The 23,334-nt window shown below is 38.4% G+C and overlaps 1 protein-coding gene across 2 annotated transcripts in view; it reads right to left on the bottom strand.

The window, feature by feature from the left end:
* The window catches only part of micu2 (mitochondrial calcium uptake 2), an 82,908-nt gene extending 59,901 nt beyond the window's left edge, over positions 1-23,007 (bottom strand). For both annotated transcript variants that reach the window (XM_066699642.1, XM_066699643.1), the window contains exon 1: positions 22,794-23,007. In XM_066699642.1, the coding sequence (XP_066555739.1) occupies positions 22,794-22,994 (201 nt within the window). In that variant the 5' untranslated portion in view covers positions 22,995-23,007. The remainder of the gene's footprint in view (positions 1-22,793) is intronic.
* Positions 23,008-23,334: the final 327 nt, after the last annotated feature.

Here is a 23,334-nt window from a genome sequence, read left to right as displayed (position 1 = left end):
ATTACACCCAAATAAGAATTGTGTTATTTCAATAAAAGGACAACAGATTTTGTCCTGGAAATGTGTTAAAATATGGATATGAATAACCAACACGGATTGCCCGAAAGAGAAGACGCTAGCATGGAAAAAAGAGCGTTCTTTAAATGGGGGAAGTGGTCTCGCGTTATTTCATGACAGTCTCGTTAATTATTTTGCGTGACCGTCGAATGCGCTGCTATGGGACCAATTAGGCCGTTAACTCTCACTCATTGTGCTTCACCAAAGTATAATGACACTTCAGTCATACATTTTGTGTTTCTGTGCACAAACCTTGCATGTAAAAAGCCCCAATGTTAAACCAAAAATATTACAAACCGAGAGCAAGGATAAAAAACAAATTAAACTTATACATGATCAGGTGTTACAATATCTGCAGTTGATGTCAAAACAGTGGGGAAAGTATCATATAGTTCAGTAGCATGTTTGAATAGACCCATATTTAGTGAATACACATATGTGTTTATAACCACAACGTGCTGAGATTATATAAGCCAGACATCATTAGTATATAAATATTCCCTCGGATACTCTTCAAAGCAATGAACCACTAGACAGACTGCTAACAGATGACTTGGGAAGCTTAATTTTATTACTGAAGCGAAGTACAATAAGGATGCTTCAATTTGCATCTCTCCATCTGTTACCAGTTACACTGTCAAATGCTTAAGATAGCGATGACAACAACATCACTGTTTTGGGGCATTAAAACCATTTAGTATGATAGAAAACAAACTAATAAAAACTGGACTTAAAAACATTGAGGGAGAAAATAATGATTGATTTATTGATTTGAGAGATTTTTATCATAATGCAAAGTTGAATGCAATAGCATTACTTTTTGTAATGTAGAAAAATACAAAAATAAAGACCTTCTTATAAATTAGTAGCTCTTGAAAGAAGTACTCTATTTTAAAAGCAATCCATTAGACTGCAATATCAATCAATGTATCAGTAAGATATATCCACATCACTGACATGTTTAGATTAAATAGTTTTATCAAGGCATACTTTATAACTATAACTTTAGAACTAGTCTTTCTTTCTATTAAAACGCACTGTTAAAACAGTGTCCTGGGATGCATCAAGTTTAATGTCTTAGTAACAAGTTTATTTCATCATGTATTTTGGCAACAGAAGTGAACCACAATAAAGTGGAAATTTAAATTACAACAAAAAGCCCCAGTGGAGAGCAGTTAAAATAAAATTCGACCTATTTCTACATTAGGACAATAAGAATATAAAATGTCAGGGCTCTAAATCAACCTAATCATATAATTAGGGATAAAACTGATTCTAACGGTTAATAATTTAGTCAAGGCAAAAAGCCTGAAAGACAGAGGCCTCCTTTTGAAGTAACCTAATGAAGACTACAAAATAAGGGTGAAAGAGGAGAGTGAAAAGGAGAACTGGAGACTGCCACCTGGAGATGTTGGCTGCTGCAGTATCTGAAGAGATGGGCTATATGCATATTCTTATTGCAGCCAAATCATGTGAATAGAACAATCAATAGGTCTTTATTTGGTATAGTGCCCTTCACAAGGTTGCCACAAAGCACTCCACAGAATAAAAGAGCATTACATAATTAATACAAATTGTAAACCATTAGGCACAGAGGAGGTCTGGTATCAGCACAAGCTTTCCAGAAAATGAATTTGTCCTTTTACTGACACTCAACACTGCAAAGGACTAAAAGGACGTGAAGTTACAATAAAACTAAACGAAAAAGATCATTAACAAAATAGTTTACCTTTAAATTAACACATTTTCTCTATACATACACCCATCTCCAGGCATTACAGAAGTGTTTTCTCATGGTTTAGACATGTTTTCCACAGTAGGAAGGGGTTTGGGTATGGAAACTGCGCAGTTAAAATAGCTCGGCATATATAGTGACCGTTCTCATTAACTTTCACTAAAAAAACAAAAAACAAAAATAATAATAATGAATACAAATTTTGTAATTAACATTAACTGCTTGGCTTGTAGGTCTAAAAGCTCATCAATATTGATTGAGACTCACAGGGTGCAGCAAACTTTCAGAATGTGGGACTGCCTGTCATTAACATAGTTTTGCTGTTCCCTATATTACTCAGCAAACTGGTACCCACTCTGACACAATCAATGACAGATAAGACACATGGTGTAATAAATCAATATTCATCAACAAGGTGTTAATTGTGATTCGATTGTTCAGCTTAAGATGGTCTTCTTTTCTTAGCTGACAGACTTTTTTTCACTGGGGTGGGGGGTTTCCATGCTGTCAACCATTTTTCGTTATTCTCCGAGATTTCTTTCTAAAGCCGACTTTTTGCACAGATATTCCAGCTGATGCCCAGGAAAAGGCTCTCCTGAAGCTGACCAGGAGGAAGCAGGGTGAGGGTAGTGGAAGAGCTCCAGGATGTGACTGTCAGAGCAAACTGTGACACGGGTATCCGTTCCCTTCACACCTCCTCACAATCAGCTGTAAGTGGGCCCTTCAGAAGCTATTTTTACTGGGAGTCAGTCACAATGGTAAATAACCTGAGCAAACAGCACATGTAACTGGAAATGGAGGACAGAAGAAAAAAAAAAAAATCAGATCCCAAAGCACACAATATAAAACCACTCAGACCAACATAAAACCCTCAAGCCTGCAAAAAATGGGCAAGCTTTCGATGTCATTATATCTATAATTACACACAAAAACGCTTCCTTAAAACACCATGAAATTAGAAGATGCTGAGTTAAGGAGAACGACAAGATTTCCTCCTCCGACTGTTCACATGTTGACCCTTATTTGTGCGAAGAGGCGAGAGAGGAAAAAACAAAAACAAACACAAACCAATGTGAAAAACTAATTATAAAGCTTGCTGGATCAACCCAGTAACACAGCATGTGACGAGGTGTGTAGGGTGCGAGCTGCAGATTGGTTGTTTAAATCTCTGTATTCCTGAAGAATGGCTTGACCACACATGGCTTGTCCTGTGTGTGCTCGTCCTCCTGGATTGAGCAGCCCTGAAACCTCAGCCAACCACAGCGGGAGGCATTGGGCTGAGAAAGGGTTCCAGAGACACTGCCTTTGGCTCTTATTCCAGAATGTTTGTATAGGCATTACAGTTTTATAAAGAAAATAAACAAATCCAGATCAAAATAACAAGATATGTGTAGTTTTTTTTAGTTTTTTGTAGTGTAGCTGCAATTTCAGCATATCCAATGAACGGTTTCAGCCCGCAATTGCCATGCTGTGTATCACTTAGACAGAACCGTAAGTCCCATAGTGTAAACAAAGAGTATTCGTCTATCTAAATTCGTCAATTTTCTCTCTCCTTGAGAAGCCAAACAAGTTGTCGACAGGGCTCTTGGGCTTCCTTTTTTGCAGAGATCAATGCTTTCCCACAACCCTTCGGTTACATTGTGTGTTTAACAGCACTGCTGGGCACAGGTGTTAAAAAGTGGGGCAAGAGCTGTGGGCGCGGCCTACTAGTCCGAAAGCATAAGAGCACTAATAAATTCCCAATTCATTCTTCTAAACCTTCTTGTAAACTGGAAAGAATTAGGCAGAAGAACATGTGATCAGCATTGTTTATGGGTTGTTTTTTTATTATGATTATTAAAAAAAAAAAAAAGTACTGTGCTGACTTTAAAATCAAGCTCATGCATGGAAGAACAGTTATGTAAATCATTATTTTTACAATGTGAGGTCATCTGTTTAATTTATTAACTGTTCAGAGTCTTCCATTGTTTTCCATAAAGGCTACACAATTATAATTCTGCCTCTGAAATGCAATGAGACTCTTGGCCTGCCCTGGAGATTAGGCAATCCTAGGTTTCCTTCAATAGATTCCTGTGGAGATACCGAACACCTGTGCTTTTAGCATTCATTCTGCCAGAACCCCCAAATATTGGACAACACAATAGGCTTCATCACACAACTGGAGGTTAGCTGGCAGGACGCAGAAGAAGGGTTAACCTCAACTTGGTACAAGGTATACTGATGTCTGTTTTTCAAAACATAATGAGCTTTTGTTATATTTCATTTGGCATCACTGCATGCCATTCCAGTCGCCTATAACAGGGCTTACTATCCCAGACACAGTACATAGCTGCAGGCTGCAAAACAGAAGTAAATTGTTTATATAGCAGCTGCTGAGAAAATTCTATGTAATAATATTGCTGTGCTACCGAGATCACAACTGGACGGCACTGGAGTACACAGGGGTGTAGATATCAAGGAAGGAAATAAGTGGAGACATTGTCTTAGGTCTTGTATCTAGGGGTAGAGGCAAATGAATTTGTAACACAGGTCTTCTATTAATAAAGCAAAACAATATGTAAGAACAAAGGAACCTTCAAGGTTACCTAAAAGACCAAATGTGTTAATTGCTATAAATACTGACAATGGGACATTACACTTCCCCACCTAAATTAATTTAGAAACCCTGGGAAATGACAATCTTATGTAGAAATTGCCAAATTGTAACATTGTTTTTGCAGTTACCTGCAAGGAAGACTTCTAGGGATGTGTAGACTAAACTCAAGAACAGTATTAAAGGGAATTTGAAGAATCCCATTAAAGGGATCTTTAAAAAATAGTAGGGCCAAACAAACTAGATCCCTTTAATGTTATTATTTCTATACATCTTCTATTAAGTTTTAAGCAAGAAGGAATATCAAATAAATAAAAAAACATGGTGGAATATTATAATAGTAATCTAAGATATCTTGTCTTTTCCTAAATGTTCATATATTCTCCACTGAAAATCTGGTATAAATGTCCAATCAGTGACCAGCCGGCGGGAAACACCTCCAAACAAGTCCGTTTTTTTTAACACGTTTTGAGGATCCTCAAATTAAAAAAGAACTCCTCTAAATCTCAGAAATGTAATTTTCTTTAGCAGCGTCCAACACAAACAAGCTTGAAGCAATCCTAATTGCAGGGTACCATGTGTCACACACTGCCTATGCATTTTGTCTTGAGAAAATAATGTGAAATTAAAAAGCCCTACAGGCTCACATTTCACAAACGTAGACCTGTGCCTGGAGTTTTGTGGCTGAGGCTGAAGCTCATTGTAGTATCTCAAAGGTGGGATTGCAGCTTGTGAATGCGAGGACTCACTGCACAGATCACATCACTGCACTGTTCAACTGAGTTAGCTGGTATAAAAACATTTCCTCATTTTATTTATTTGTTTAACCTCTACATGAACTGAATATTCCCAGTGCATCCAGCTATTAAAAAAAAAAAAAAAACTTTTTCTTTTTCCATATAGACGGTTGTCTTGAGTCACTTTCACGTTGTAAAAACTAAACTACTGGGTGATTTAACTGGCCAACAAGACTGGAATTTCTTGCAATACTTCAGAAATAGTTACCGGAAAATACTACTGAATATTTGAAGCTCTGTTCCCAGTTCCCACTAGGAAATGAATGTCTGAGCACAAGTAGTACATAGTTGAACTTGAGGCACCAAGTATATTTTAATTAAATCAACAGTTTTAGAGCCCTCTGCTACTTCCTATAACTACAAGTGCTTTTGCAGTTCGTTTTAAACAAATACAAAGCAGCGTGACACCACTTCACTGTAAGGTCTGTCCATTTTGTGTTCATTCAGATTTTTTTAATACAGGATAACCACATCAATTACAGAACATCCCCCGAATTACTTTAAGATAATATTACCTCAGATGTTCTGCAGAGAAATCTGTTCCACACCTTTGATACAGAACAAAACCCCTGTTTTTTCATTACATATTACATCACCTCCCCTGTTGACACACGCACAGACAAGCCCAGTTTCTGTAACATGTGAGCTCTGAAAGTGTGATTTTTGATGTGTGAATTATGTGTTGCTCACAGTGGTAATTACAAAGAAGCGCCAACGTTCTGTACACATCATCCTCTGAGGAAACAACATGGCATCAGCACGAAGAAGCTCTTTTGGATCTGGGATGATCATACCTGGTCCGTCAATGAAGAGGAAGTCAACAGACCAGGCATTGACAAGCTTTTAGAGAAGTTATTTCTGACAAGAAGATCATTGTTATATCCTACTATATTAAATCCTTTACTACAACAATAAAAAACCCTTACAGCTGTGCCTTTGTCTCAGAGACCCTCACTTAAACTGGGAGAGGGTCCACAATAATTATCACAATGTCACCAAGAGCCACATGGTGCAGAGAGAATGGCACCTCGTTTGAAATGACTCCAGAATTCAACCCTGTGAAAAACTCAGATGGCCCCATTCAGAAGTCTGTAATGTAATGTGAATTTGGCCACCCCTTTTTTAAAAGATGAAACACAAACGCCAAATAGTGCAATATATAAGAAATGACACATGTATTTGACTTTGGTTAACTCTTGAATAGGCACCCTAGCCGATGTACGTGGCACTTCCCAATTTCTTTCTTTGTTTTTTTCCATTCCTTGGCATCAGTAAAGTAAGACATCTGAAGCGAATGTCATTCTTAATACAGGGGATCCAGGACTGCGGCTGTAAAATTCAATCCCCTTGTGCCCAAAGCTACAATGAATCCAAGTAGATGAAATGATGGCAAACGCCTGCATTGTTCAGTTTTTCCCCTCGTATATCTTTTTATCACCTTGGACAGCCCATTCATTTCAAGGCTTTTTCTACACAACCAATTTGATCCTTGTTGATTGGAACAATGGCACAATTAAAGTACTGGTTTTATTTACACCCTATATTCCTGTGTCAAGGGACCTTCTCACTTGAAAACCCTCCTTTCAAAAGCTTGCCATTCATCTTTAATGTAATGGTATATGGTATGTTTTACTGGATGTTTTACCCCCCCTAAATGCAGTCACAAAGTTCACTTTTCCCACACAAACCTTTCATATTTCTTCCCCACAGGGCTTCTGATTTTAATGGAAAGTCCCAAATAATAAAAGCACTGCACAGTGTATATCCCACATCACTAGATCAAAGTTATCCTTCAGAAAACACTTACATGAAGTGCTGCATTACCTTACCCATTCCTACAATGAATCCTTATCGTGCTAAAGACAACAGCCAACAGCAAAACATCGAAACCTACTAAGGAAAGGTTCAACACTTCAAAAGGCACAGAGGCACACACAAACATAAATAAATATAACGCATGCAACTTTCTGATTCCACAAAGAAACAGCTGTAACATTAAGTAATGGTGTGGCTTTGTCAAAACAAACAACAAAGTTTTTTTGGTTTTGTTTTTCTTACCCCCCTCATCCTTTGGATTTATTCCTAGGACTGTTTCCATTTTAAAAGCAACTCCCATATTATGACTAAATTTTGCAATCTCATAAAGTTTAATGTTGTTTTCATTAAGCCATGTTATTGCACATATTTGCCATTTCTATGTCATGTATTCACAACATAACAGCATCTGTTGTGCTGTGTCCGCTTAGAGGGGCACCTGCCAGCCTTCCCGTTCCTAAATTAATAAGGAAGGTTCTATCTAGGAATGTAGCTGCTCAAAGCGGCTCCTTTTAACTTTATGTGCCTATTTTTTTCCAAAGCTCATAAAGTTAAGTTTGTTAAGCTTTTATGCACGTACCCTTATTTACAAAAATGTCCCTGCCCAAGTCAGAGCACGAAGAATCACTGTCAACCCAGAGTAAGCACCCTGAAAACACTGTACACCTTGCTCAGAGACGTGCATTAGACATCAGAGCCCACAGAGGCGATGGCAGATGAATTAGCTCCCTGTTATCTAGTGCAGGTCTCCCTATCCCCCCCATTGACCTCAGCAGACACGTGATAGGCTACCTGTAGAGTCAGTGTCTGAAAGAGAAACAGTTTCTCTGGGGAAGCGTTCAATCATCAGCGGCAAACTTTCTCTTCAAAGTTAATTCACCAGTTCCTTGCTAGTGCGTAAACACCTCATTCGGGTCTGCAGACACGGAAGGCAGATCATACGAGCGTGTTCATTAAGTGGCGCAGTAATTGCTCACTCAGCCGCTTTCATGCGGTTTGGAGTTGGCACCCCCGAGAGGACAGCTCAGTGCCTTCAGGTAGAAGTTACTGCACTTGTGGTTTTCGGCGTTTTACCCAGAAAGCCACCACAACAAAAGGCCCTGACCGCAGCCTCATCGGCTCATTTTTGGGAAGCCGGAACAGGTGTCTGAATTCCAGCGTCATCTTATGCCAGCTGGTTGGACAGACGGTGAACTCTGCTAGCACCGGAAGAGAGAGAGGAAGAACAGTCTCTAACCTGAGAGCTCTCATTGTTTCTTCTCTTCGGTCTCTAACTTGCCCAAGAAACACCTTTTGGAGCAGACAGAGGGCTGCGCCGCCACCGCACCCCTATCACTTGAGACTCGGGAGAGATGAATGACAACCTCTAATCTATGCAGGACAAACAGCTAGCCCAAAAGCCCAAATTACATCTAATTACAGACTATAACACTGCCCCCTCCTCTTGTTATAACCATGCCATTTAGACTCGCAGCACTTAGATTTTACTTCCATTTTGGTTTACTAACATCAAAGCCTTGTCGTCATTTCACAAACTCTGCTTTTTACCTTAGGCAATAAAGAGGTAAAGAATTACATTCTGAAAACTTCACTCCTCATTGTACTTATTATGTTTCACGCTCATTACACTTTTTTGTACTTGATTGTAAAGTTTGATGCCTGCAGCTCATCGGCCCTGTACACACAATAATTAATTGGGCTGTCAATGTACATAAGCATTAATATCTTAATGCCCTGTGTTCTTCACCTGTCTCTCTTGCATTATAGACATTACCCTAAATGAAGAAGGCGGCCACAAATCTGGTACACACTAAATGTTTTTTTATTTTTCACTGGCAAATCAATCTCACCTGTCCGATATACAGTTATGATACTATCTAGTGATTAGTATTCATTCAAAAATGATGTCCACAGGGTCTAATATTTTTCCACAAAAACTAAATTTATATATATATATATACACTCACCTAAAGGATTATTAGGAACACCTGTTCAATTTCTCATTAATGCAATTATCTAACCAACCAATCACATGGCAGTTGCTTCAATGCATTTAGGGGTGTGGTCCTGGTCAAGACAATCTCCTGAACTCCAAACTGAATGTCTGAATGGGAAAGAAAGGTGATTTAAGCAATTTTGAGCGTGGCATGGTTGTTGGTGCCAGACGGGCCGGTCTGAGTATTTCACAATCTGCTCAGTTACTGGGATTTTCACGCACAACCATTTCTAGGGTTAACAAAGAATGGTGTGAAAAGGGAAAAACATCCAGTATGCGGCAGTCCTGTGGGCGAAAATGCCTTGTTGATGCTAGAGGTCAAAGGAGAATGGGCCGACTGATTCAAGCTGATAGAAGAGCAACTTTGACTGAAATAACCACTCGTTACAACCGAGGTATGCAGCAAAGCATTTGTGAAGCCACAACACCTACAACCTTGAGGCGGATGGGCTACAACAGCAGAAGACCCCACCGGGTACCACTCATCTCCACTACAAATAGGAAAAAGAGGCTACAATTTGCACAAGCTCACCAAAATTGGACAGTTGAAGACTGGAAAAATGTTGCCTGGTCTGATGAGTCTCGATTTCTGTTGAGGCATTCAGATGGTAGAGTCAGAATTTGGCGTAAACAGAATGAGAACATGGATCCATCATGCCTTGTTACCACTGTGCAGGCTGGTGGTGGTGGTGTAATGGTGTGGGGGATGTTTTCTTGGCACACTTTAGGCCCCTTAGTGCCAATTGGGCATCGTTTAAATGCCACGGCCTACCTGAGCATTGTTTCTGACCATGTCCATCCCTTTATGACCACCATGTACCCATCCTCTGATGGCTACTTCCAGCAGGATAATGCACCATGTCACAAAGGTCCAATCATTTCAAATTGGTTTCTTGAACATGACAATGAGTTCACTGTACTAAACTGGCCCCCACAGTCACCAGATCTCAACCCAGTAGAGCATCTTTGGGATGTGGTGGAACAGGAGCTTCGTGCCCTGGATGTGCATCCCACAAATCTCCATCAACTGCAAGATGCTATCCTATCAATATGGGCCAACATTTCTAAAGAATGCTTTCAGCACCTTGTTGAATCAATGCCACTTAGAATTAAGGCAGTTCTGAAGGCGAAAGGGGGTCAAACACAGTATTAGTATGGTGTTCCTAATAATCCTTTAGGTGAGTGTATATATATATATATACACACACACATATTTTGTATTCTGAACCGCAAGTAAGATCTGTCAAGTAAATAGTTAAAATGGAGTAATAAAGCAATTTATTTTTCATTCAGATATGAATATAAACAAACACCAAGAGAAATAAGAAGATACAACAGAAATATTAATTGAACATTTATTTTAAGCAGGGGAACACATTGTGCAGGATTGTGGATTACTGGGAATTTAATAAAAAAACATTGAGTTCTGGAAATCAGTTTTTAAGAACCTAGGGGAGTGATGAAAGAAATGTCTTTAAAATTCAAGGGAATTCATTGACGGAACAAACTAAGCTGGGTTGAATGGCTGAACATTGCTTTTCAAAACAAGTTTTACAGAAAAGGCTACTTGCAATAATCATCTTACAGAAAATAAGCATGTTTTATTGGTTGTAAACACTACCGATTAAATTAAACAGCCAAATGTAATTCCTGCCAAGGTCAATTTAAACTTTGAATGTGTTCATCTCATGAATCATGGAGTACATTAGCGCACTGTGTTGTTCTCATAATTTTCAGTTCTACACATTGCTGCTCAATTCAGTAAAGACAGACACCATTAAAGCTCACATAATCAACGACAATACAAACATTCGAGTTATGTTTCTAAACAGTTATTTTAACAGGGCTATTAACGGTACTACTGTTAATCTCTTCCTCTGCACACTATGTTTGATAAAAACTTCAACCTCCAGATTTAGTAGAGGTGGGTCACTGCCACTGACCATGACAGAGATAAGGCCAGTCTTTTGTTTCAACCGGCACTTTTAACGAGTATGGCTACTTCAGGAAGAAGAAACACTGGCAAGGACCATACTACTATTGTAACGTAGATTGTGCTCATTTAAAATCCCCTATGCTGGTGCCCTGGTGTATTTCCATACGGCCCTTTCTTCATGGTCTTTGTAGAACCTCCTGTGACCTACAGTAATCTGCTGTCAGCAAGCCCATGCACGACTGCCTTCAAATTACAAACACAGCGGATACAAACATTTGAACTCCTTGCCAGCAAGAGATAGTATAACGTGCTTGAGAACGAAGCGCTGTTGTGTCATTGTAAATGTGTCTCATAAGGCTTGCCATTAGTTTCCTGTAATTGAACGGTTCTCTAGAGACTGCCGGCCAGAGGACATCTGACGAAGCAGATAAACAATGATCAATACAATTCGGCTCCAGGAATTGCTGTCCTCGTACCTGGCTAATGGTTGGCTTTAGTGCAAGGCGTTTGGGGCTGCAGTGTTATTCTGCTGGAAAGACGAGCTGAGGAATTTAATGAAACAAGTTATAGCATATAATCCTAAACTTATGAAAGGGCGACTTTACTGAACACCTGAGTTGTTTACAAGGTTATTCTGTCCCGTCTCCAACAAAGTTGTAACTGTGCATAGCAGGAGATCTGGAGTTTGCAGTAATTATTCATTTTTAAAGCTTAATTGGAAACCTGTTTCTCTCATAAAACCTTAAATAATATTAGGCAGTTTTAAATACCTCCAGTAGCAATAGCTTGTGCTATTTTTTTCTTTCTTCCCCTCATCTGGCTCCTATACCAGTCCCCTGTGAAGGACAGGTAATAAATAGTGATTTCTGATCTTGATGGAGGTCAATCCATTTATCTGGGCCAGGGCATTTAATTTAAAATGACTTAGGGACACCCAGTCCTCCAAGCCATGAATATTTAACAGTTCATATTAATACATTTAAGTTTAAGTTGCATAATACAATCCACAGAGGTCTGAAATGAGATGCTGTCAGAACACCTCAAGTGAAGCTAAACACAACAAATTTGAATCTGGTTTCATTAGCGTACAAATAAGAACATTCTTCTCTGGTATGGCACACTGAATGGGAACAATAAGCTTGCGTTTCTGTTGAAAATACATTCCCTGCATACTAAGGCAGTGAAGCAATATAAATGACCATGGAAGCTTTTTTTTAAAGTTATCTGGTGCAAAATGTTTTGAAATGGATGGTAGCCCAAAATCTCTTGTATAAATAAAAAGGGTCTAAAATAACGAACACTGCTAAACAAACCGTGGATTGGTATAGGACTCCCGAATCGATGAGATGACAGTACTCAGACAAAAGGCAACTTTTCTTGATTTCATGGCTGTATGCTCCTGCCAAGTGCCCATATACCCTTTTGCAAGTTATGCTCAGCTAAGTACTACCTCATTTGTATCATCATTGTGTATTTGTTACCTGTCAGTTCCTACAGAATCACCAGCATGCTCCACTTAGGTATAATTAATTAACCATTACTGAAACAGAATCCTGTCTTTAAAGATGATACCAGGAAGCTTACAGGGGTACTATGGGTCTTTTACAGATGTCCAAAAGCAGATTAGTTTTCATTCTGAATAAAAAAAAGAATACTACTACCATTCCTTCCCTCTAATACTTAATTATTTTTCTTTTTGGGAACACCTGTAGTGTATCATGATAAACATGTTTAATATCACAAATACAAAGTAAACACCTTTTTTCTCACCATTGCCATTTCAAGGGCGGGAAATCTAAATCTGATTCATTAACAGACAAAACACCATTCTGCTCCACTGAGCCCAAGCGCTGTGCCACATACAAGCATGTTTTAAGTAACCGTTTGCTTTAAATGTTATCAGCTTCCCTCAACTTAGGCACCAGTGGAGCAAGACAACCATGATGCAGGCTGTAAAAAGCTCCAGCTGATCAAAGAGAGTCCCTTTCTGAGCACCTGCATTGAACTCCTGACTTCATAATGGACTGGGTCAAGGAGCCATTCATTTACAAAAACATACCACATCAATTCAAAAGGTACAGGTTTGCCGTCATCCTCTTCCAGAAAACAGGCTCACCCATTTCTGGAAACCATTAGATACCCTTATCTTAACGATTCTTTTACGAGCTAATTAAACTGTCTTAAGGGCACTCTCTCTCACACAATTCTCTTATTAAATAAACTTTTGCCAAGGATAAAGAAATTCCAATTCACCATCTACTGTAGGAGAGACATGCAAAGAAAATGTTCCTGAAAACCCACTGCAGTAATGTGTAGAGGTGCATAAATAATTCACGTTTTAAATCCTTATTCCCCCTTTTAAATCACATCCCTTCACATGTCAGGGTATCAGAATGACACATTCTCGGTTGAGAAAGCTGGTCAATCAATCTCCAGTGGAAAAAGCTCTAATGGAACGTGGGATTGACAGCTGCTCCTACAGGCCACCTAAGAAAGGGATGAGAAAGGACGGCTGAAGAAGCAGATTTTAATTCAATACGATATCTTGGCAGCTCCCCAATACTGGACAGTACATCACAGACCATACACAGGACTGGCTGATTCTGCCAGGAAGTGCACACGTGTGTTTCAAAGCCTGGGAACGGAAGAAGGGAAGAAAGAAAGAAAGAAAGAAAGAAAGAAAGAAAGAAAGAAAAAAGTCTCCCAAACTACAAGGTTTGAGGATAATTTATAATTCTGGCCATTAATGATCAGCTGGTGCTTTCATGCACATGGGTATGCAAATGCATAGGCTATGGTCTTCACAACGTGGTCGTCTGGCAAACACATCCTCCCCATTGATTATTTGCCTCTCATGACTGAATGCTGTGCACAAGAATTGATCTGCTCTGCATATCAGTAATGTGCATAATAGGACTCTGCTTCTGAAGAGATAACCCACCCCATGATGGATCACTCTCATTAACATCCTTTACCATTTCTTAAACTCGTAACCTAATGGCCAGGGAAGGACTGCGTCATCAAAACCTGCCACACAAAAATGTATAATCAGTCTATAAAATGACGGAAATAATAACAAGTAGCATACATATATAAATAGCCTATTTATAGAGACATATACTTGCACACAACACAAGTAAAGATATAGGTGTAGGGTAAAAATAAGATAAAGAGCTGATACTAAGTTAAATATTTCGGAGACCTTTCACTAATTGGGGTGACACACTGATTAGACGATAACCAATTAAAATAGCTGAAGAAAGTTGTATTCTCTGTGGTGCAATGTTTTTCTTTCCAAGAAAGTAGCTGCTCTTTTCCTTAATGGGCAATACTAGGGTCAGTCAGCAGAAATGCATGTTTTAATCTCACAACCTGTGAAATAAGCATTATCACTAGGGTGTTGGAGCAGCTGTCAGTCTGGACATTCTTCACACTAGGCCATGTCTGACTGAAGACTTCAATATATGCCACCGTCCTGCTGCAGCTGCAAGAGTCAGGCTGCAATTCTGATAACTCTTTTCTAAGAAAGAAAGAAAATTAATCCCACAATTCTACCATCTGCACAGAACATTCAAGCGATCATAAGATTTAAAATGCAGGAACCAGGCAGCAAGCGTGTCTGTGAGGAAACGCACAAACCTGCATCTCCCTTTCGTTTCTGTGTGCTATCGCCTGCATCTTAGCTAAACAATGGCAAGATATTGAGTTAGTCAAGGTTTCTAAACTGTAAACGTGTTTACGTTGTAACACAGCATCTCGAGAAGAGGGCTAGCGTGAGATTATGCCGATTCCTGAACGAAATGCAAGCGTAAGCCAAATAATTAAAGCAAAGTGTTCTACATTAAGGCTTCTCGTAAGGTGATACCTCCCGGTTTATTTTGTGTGTGGAGTGCATTACAAAGCATCCTGGAGAACACAAGCAACCCCAGATTTTCTTGTAAGTATTCTCTTATAGAACTAGTTACCAGTATCAGGAAGTGTAGGGCACCTTGTTAACTGATGAAACCAACTTCAGGGATTTACAGTTTCCAAAGGCCGGCGCATGATCACAGCGTGGCATGCAATGAAACATAATAAAGGGTGTGGAATGGGCAGGTTGTTGTCTGAGAAAGGCAAACTATTACATATTGTGTCCAATTACATGGTCAGATATTGTGTGGCTGTCAGTGTGCTGCTGCTGGGGACAAATAAACCTCATCTCAATATACGACTCCAGGCCTATTCCAGACTCCAGATTCCAGAGCTACCATCATCACTGACTAACAAAATCTCTTTAGTATTATATTGATGTTCTCTTTCTTTAATCAGTTACTAAAAAACAAACAAAAAAAAAACATTACCTCAATTTTCTTTTGTCCTCTGTGGACCCCTTTACTTAGTAAGATTTAGGGTTTCCGAATGGCTATTATATGCTGATCACTATTTTAACACAATCTGTTATTTAATGAATGTGCAAGTTTTTAATTGAGTAATAGAGTTTTGAACTCTCCTTCAAGCCGGGCCAAAAGTGGTGATGTGATGATTAAAATAAGCTTTCTTCTTCTGCCTCATAATTACTGGTTGTGCTGTGGCTTTGTTGAAAATCCTGTTGTAAAGTGCCTTACTTCTTTAATGACAGGGTTAAGCTTGGCTAAAATACACAGTGTTTTCAACTGATGCGTGATTGGTCGATCTATATTTTTTCCACCAGGTTCAAGGTCTGAAGAACAATAGGGGCATCAATTGTGTTGAAATGCATACATTTAGATCAAGCTTGAGGTGAAACGATAATGTAAAATACATACAAATGTACACACCTGAATAGTTTTTCTGTGCATCTAACAGGATGTACAAAGGTAAGTTGTACAGATTGTAGAGACAAAAAGAAATACTATTAAGATCTCAGTCTTGCCCCACTTCACCCCTGCGTCTCTTTCCTGCATCATTTATGTTAGCTTGACATGTTTGCATTCTGTGTGAGGAGGTTCTGAAACATAACCTTAAAGAGAAGGTCAATGACAGAATTACAGTGCGTGATAAACCTGCCACTGATAAATGAACTCCCCTCCTTTTAAAATATAGTATAAAAACTCCTGCAAGTCTAAAAGTTGTTCTTTAAGCAGAGCGTAAAGTGAGAAATTGTTACTATTTGAGGAGGACGGGACGACTGTATTCAGCAGCTTACTGCAGAGTAGTAAGGAGAAGATATGCTTGGAACAAAGAACACATTATCAAGACATCAGAGCATTTATCAGGGCTCAGTGGGCATATTGAGGCAAGGTATTCTGCAAGTGTCAGCTTGTTTAGTAGAGAAGTAAGATGCTTTATAAAAAATACATTAAAAAGACTTCAGAAACTATAATAAAGTGAATTTTAATTAGCCATAAACCTGTAAAATTGGTGTTTAAAATGTTTTCAATCAATGTTTTAAAAATTACCTAATGGCATCTATGATTTTTGGTTATCAGCATTAACTCTGAAAATCAGCAGTTCGTATTTCTAAAGGTTGATCGTAACAATTTCACGTTTCCCAATTTGTGGCAAAAAACAACCACCACAAAAGCATTTGACAACTTAACTATTAATGGGAATATAAATGCTACATCAGATCAAGCTTACTGACAGACGAGAAGTGCACATTACTACCCCAACACTGAACTTAACAGTCAGCTACCCCCTTTTGAACATTAGCTTTGTAAAAAAGTGCTTGACGAGAGAAAACGCATGGTGTTAATAAGATTAACTTAATCTATTTTGTGTAGAAATTAGATACTTGTGAGAGATGTTTTTTCTGCTTTTTCTGGGGCCCCTTAATATGTTAAATCATTGACGATACTGAGAACATAAAGGGCCAAAATACAAACACAACAAAAACACAACAAGAGTTTTAGAAAACATTTTTCCTGGTAAATGTCTGAACCGTTGTGTTTCTATGCTTGTCCTTGGTCCCCACTAGTGCCATAGCCTGGATCTGAGCTGGCATTCCCACTATAGGGCCCACTGTGTGTGGAGGCTAATTGTGGACAAGGCAGTGACCACCACAACACATTCATTTTGAGCACAGTATTCCAGCCTAACCTGGAACAACCTTATCCATCACATATAGCACAGGTTGCTTTGAAGGTTTAATGCCAGATGTACACTTTATTAGCTCAGCAGAGATTACTCGTGGAGATTAATTTACAATACTGTTTATTTTTGTACATTGTGGCAGTTCTGAACTGTAGGTGAATTACATGAAATATGACCCATCTGTGCTAAAAATAACACGAGTCACCATTGTAACAGATTGTAAGCTTGAGCTAACTTTTGTGTCATTTTTTTTTTCATGACCATACAGTTTGAAAATGCCAACTATTACAGCCTAATTTAGATTCTGTTTCCATAAGCCCCAGTTCATTAATGTTCTGAAACAAGATACCAGAGGATGCTTTCAGAAGTACAGCACTCTCTGAAAGAATCATCTAAAGATATCACAAGTGAAGCAGACTAAACCTAAAAAAAACCTGCACAGTGTATACATCAAAATACTGGTGAGCTATGGAGAACTCCATAACATTACACTGCCTTTAACAGTTCTCTTGCAAATACTTAAATAATCTTAGAAATGCGCATGTGGTCCATAAGTTGAAATAAGACAGACCTTCTATCTTCAGTTGGTGTAAATATGAAATATTTTTCCATCATGAAATTCCTTACTTTTTTTGGTCAAAGACACTCTTTGCACAACATTCAGCAGACATCTAATATTTCAAAAAGCTATTTCTACTGTAGGCCCTCGGTATTCTCTTCAACATCTGCTGGACCTTAACTCCATGCCAAAATATGATATTCCTGTAAAGAAAATGAGTACAGAGCACTTGCACACCAAACTGAGAAAAGAAAAAAATGTGCAACATTCTTGCAAAATATAATTTTGTTAGGACAGTTATACACTTTTTGTTCATACTAGTTGTATTTAACGCTGTGGTACCACACAGATTCAAGGATGAAAAATACTTCCTTCTGCCTGTGTTCCGAGAATCATGTTTCTTCAGAGGCTCGAAGTACCGTTGGAAATTTCTTTTTGGCATCTTATACCTAATTTAAATGACCCGGCTGCACTCCATCGGAGAGCAGTCTCAAGATTCCATCTGCTCACAGCTATGTTATCTTGATTGGAATTACATGTGGTTCAGATCAAAATTAAGTGGAACTCCTTTTCTGCCATCCTTAAAGACCCTAATCAAGATGATTCCTTTTTGATGTAATTATTTATTCCATTAAGATAATACATAATGCAAGACAGCTGTTTCTCAGCCCAGAATAGCTGGACCACGTTAAAACGTTGTAATGTTTAACAAAGCAGAAGACATTTATGAGGACCTCTTACATTGCACAATAAGTACAGTACATGATAATCTATTTAATCTTCAGTCAAATAGCAAAATCACAATAAGAGAGGTAGGATCCTCTTACTTAAAGAAATGCAATGAATTAGCACTGAGGAACGGACAGATGATACAAAATAAAAACGTATATAATATTTTATTTGAGAGACAGCCACAGCATGTTTTGTCCCTTTAAAATGTTACATAGTCACAATCACTAGACAACAACTGAAGCATTCAGAACAGCTCGGCCCCTTTACAAGCTGCCCAAACTGCAAAGTCATGTTCCAAGTGGCCGGTGCCATTTTCTGCTTGGCGAAGCTGCGTATTTATAATCGGGTGAAAATACTGTGTTGGAATGCTGCTTTGCAATTCCTTGCTAGCACTCGAGGGCTACGGACAGCGTTGAGTTTAGTCACTCTATATATATATACTTATGTCAAGGCCTGCACATTCAATCACTCCTGTGATTGGCCAGCAACGATAACGCAATTTATAATTATCATTTTCAGAGTTCCTCTCAGACGTTAAGTGCTTGCACATGTGCTAGCATAGATGTTGTGACTGCTAAAATAATCAGCAGAGCACCACTGCATATGCAAAACATGCAGTCTATGTGTTAAAGAAGTAAGGTGGGCATGCTAAGGGGTTTACCTTCCTAACTATTTCATACTCAATAGTTCAGTACAGTGCTTGGACAAAACTTTTGAGCACAAAAGGGTTATTTCTCCAATGCTCTGACTCGAGTGTAACAATTGGATATGAATCACTAGGAGCAAAATGACTATGTTCATCTCTGCCAGAATTGGCTATAAGGTGGTATTTATTACGGAGGTAATTAGTGAGATACAGTAATACCCCCAAAAAACTACAACATGAAGTCACTCTTTTGGACAGTGACAGTCCACAGCCTGTTCTAAGGTAGGATGTACCTGTGTTGACTTGTCTTTTAATTAAGCTGTGAGTATACAGGAAAGATAGCCAGCCAAATAGTATCAAAGTTTGACGCGAGTAATTTTTTTACTTAAAGCACATTTATCGCGGTATAAGCTAAATGGAGATTCTGTGTGTAACTCCAGGCAAATAAAAATGATAAATGATTAATGCTAATACCTGAAGAGCTGGCATGAAATGTAATCACAGAAAAACAAGTAAAGTTAAACAAAAAACAATAAGGCTTTTTCTGAGAGAGAACCTAATGCTCGTTTCCCATTTCTTGTGGTCACGTTATAAGTACTGTAAACACTTTCAATTAGCAAAGGAGCCATGGCAACTCCACAAACACAAGGGCCTTGTGTCACATCATACATTTCAATTCACTGATAGCACATATTTACTGCATAAGTGTATGCTTGAAAGTAGCACTCCTAAACTAAGCTTTACCATAATACCAAATTAATTGGAGCACTGAAAATAAAATTATGTTTAAGTGACAGTGATTATGTGAATGTTAAATGAGATTTCAACATTGTTAAGGGACTTGTGGGTAACGATTTTAACTTTCATAGAAAGCACATGCTAATAAATTGAAGAATGAAACAACTTATTTTAAAATAGTTTAGACAGAGAATTCATTACAACAACATGGCATCAACGAGTCCATCGGTTCTTTTACACCGGCCTATTTTGGGCATCTAGAATGACAGTCTTTGAATGCCAACAGTATTGAGTTTGATGAATGCGATACATTTAATATTCAGCCAAGTGTTAAGTTGTTGAGGTGTCTGAAGTCTTATGTTGTAATGACACATTAAAGAGGAAGTCACAAAGTTCCCAACAAAATACTGTATTATAATTTCTGTTCATGTTGCAAGAACTGATTATATGCATGTATATAATATAAATACATACATACACACACATGCATAAACGCACGTTTTTGTTCTTCTGAGATGTCTGCATTTTTGTGAATCCTACTACCTGCTAATTAAGGAAAGGTATGAATATATAAAATTAGGTGCATTTACTTAAGAAAGATGCTAAAATCGTTAACTTCCTGTTCTATTACAGATGTTTAGAGAAACACCTGTAACTGGGAATATTTTTTTGTCATTCTAAATTCATTATAAAAATTATCCCTTATTATAATGTCAGTAGATTAAAGCATTGCTCTGCGCATTATTTATTGTAAACAATTCAGTTCAGTTTCTACATGTGCTGCAATCAGACTGCTGAAGCCTCTGGACCGCCTGGACTGCAGTCTTTGAATAAAGCATGAAGGCCAGGGTTGAAATTGGCTGCAGTTGGAAGATGATTAAACAATAGGCGTTTCAGCCTCCTATCCTAAGGGAAGCACCTTCCTGTAGACAATCACACCCTGTTATATCAACACCATTACAACCAAAGTCAACTAGGCCACTGTCCAACGTGTTTCTATCTCATGAGCAGAAAACTGTACAGGGAGTCATGTGAAGGATTGTTTTTTCCATATTTATAAGAAATTCCCTGTTCTTTTTTTTTTCTTTTTTAATTAAATTGACGTCAAATATTACTGTAACCCTTGTAAGTCAAGGTTCCAGTTAAATAAATAAAATCGGATTGCCTATCAAAATACAGAGTTGAATTTGATTCTTTACAGGCCAGAACACACACGGTAGCACTTTAGTCCCACTATTTTGAAAGGTCATCTAATTGTAATTTACAGGCTTTCATTCTTGTAATAAATACATAATATACAATTCGGCTCATTAAACACGACATCATTAACAGACAAAGTTAACACCCTCTCTAAGTGGGTTCATGTCATTTATGTAGTTATTGTTAAAAAGCTGTCCAGTCATCTTCTTCCTACAAAGCTGAAAACACTAAAGTTTTAATGTCTCCATGTTCCCGGTTTCTCCTTTTTTAAATGCCAATAAAGTGGAGGGGGAAATGTATTTATGCCAAGAGATTCTTCTATTTATTTTCTTAGCAATGATATCCACACTAGAGCTAAACAGGAATTTCACAGTACTGCATCTGGGATTCCCATGTGACATGGTATATCATGTCTTAAACAGTAAATACATAAATAAAATGAAAATGAAATTGAGAAACCCTTGTACAGATAAGACTCTGTGAACCACTGTATTTGGAACACCTGTTTAAAATTATAAATAAAATAATAACATCCGAAAGAACATACATTCTGAATAATTAATCATCTGTATTTTTCTAAACATCAGTCAAATTAAAGTTTGGTTACAGTGAGCATTGTCTTGATTAGGTCATTTAATAATACATTTGGTATATGGAACAGGTGGCAAAAAATATTGGAAATATCGTATAAGACAAACATCAAAGAGTAATGTTATTATTATATAATTCATGATTGCAGTGTCAATGGAGAGGTTTCTATTCTTAGTGCCCTGAAGTTCAAAATCAGCCATTCCTTGGCTTAGAGGTTATAGCAGAGATGACAGAACATATGCATGTGTTCTTCATCCACTTAAATGTCTATTTAACAGCTTTAAATTCTAAATACATCCTTGCATTATCTATTGCATGCCTAGTTTTGCATGTTATTCCTTACACTACTGTATGAAAGTTGCCTGTTTGATCAGTTTCATATACCAAGATGAACTTAAATTATTACAAGAGAGGTGGAGGGGGGCAGTATTACTATGAGATAGGAATCAATATATTTGCATTTATTTATGTATGTATGTATGTCTTAGCAGATGCCCTCATCCAATCCGTGCCTTAAAGAAAAGCAGATGAGAAACCTTATTATAATATTTCCCAGGCTGAACATTCAAAGTATGCATTGGAATAAATATCAAAACAAAGTGTATCCTTCGGAAACCCAAACAAATCATTTCCCATACCCTATCTTCACCACCCACACACACTCAAATATCAAGAAAAAAAGTTGCCCAAAAAATGCACTGCCTTTGAGACTTCATGGGGGGGGATATAGCAAGTCAACCAAAAGGAAAGAAATTGTGTAACACAAAATAACACCAAAGTATTTTTTTTTTTTGCAATTTTGTTTGTAGTATTTGCAAATCTTTAAAAAATAATTTTAAAAAAATCTACAATAAAAGGATGCTTGAGCTAGCCTTTTAGTACCAGTACTTGTTACACCCATGACGCCCACGATTTGCTTAACAAGCAAGATTATCATATAGGCGTGACTTAATTGCGACACAAAAAAGACAAGTAAAGCCTAACTATGGCCTTATGTATTGGTTTGCTGCTTTGTGTTGATTGTTGTAATCCTACAGTCATTTTAGACAAGATAGGTGTCCCCGGCCGATATTATGCTTAATACAAAAGTCAAACCACTGCGTTAGCTCAGTGTGTAAACATTGCATATTTTACTTTTGCAGAGGAAATACGCTTTTTAATTAATTGTGAATGCTGAACTTCACGGCAGGAACCGGGTGACTGTATGATGCATCAGGTGAACGTCCAGATCGATTATAAAGAACTGTCAAACTCAAACACATGACTTGTCATTAGGAAAGCATCTGTGTAGCCCCCGTTTGTCAGGTTGTTTCCCCAAGTTGACATGACGTCAGAGAGCGGACTTACCTTGTCGTCGTTGGCGGCGTGCACGGTGCCCACACTGAAGCGCAGCCCGGGCGCACTGCGGTGGTATGCCAACCCGCCTCCCACAGCCAGAGACCCCAAAACAGCCAGGCCCACAGTGCGCCGAAAAGCACAGGGTTTGTTCCCCCATAATCGAAGCAAGCCCCTTCTCAAACTCACAGCAACTCTGCCCCAGGTCGCCATCTTCACGGAAGTGTCAAACCATTCTCTCGCGAGATGGGTGGCTACACGTTTGGCTCAAAGGTCGCGTTCGCGAAGCGCAGATGTCCGCAGGTCTGCGCGGCTGCACCAATGGGATTGCTGGGATTCTACACATCTGCGCAAAACTTCGGGAATCTGCGCTACAAAAACGTGACCAAACTTTTTGTTTCTTTGGAGACTGTTAACATATTGAAGCTGTATCACAGTGGACGGGTATTAATTTCTGTCACATTGAATGTGAATATGCATACATACTTCGCAGTAAAACGTATATCGATGTGTATGACCCAAACGAACACACTTAATAATGTCCACTTGAGCC

The sequence above is a fragment of the Amia ocellicauda genome, chromosome 3, assembly GCF_036373705.1.
Source record: "Amia ocellicauda isolate fAmiCal2 chromosome 3, fAmiCal2.hap1, whole genome shotgun sequence".
Classification (NCBI taxonomy): Eukaryota; Metazoa; Chordata; class Actinopteri; order Amiiformes; family Amiidae; genus Amia; species Amia ocellicauda.
Note: the sequence above shows the minus strand (reverse complement) of the source record. Positions and strands in the feature narration are given on the sequence as shown.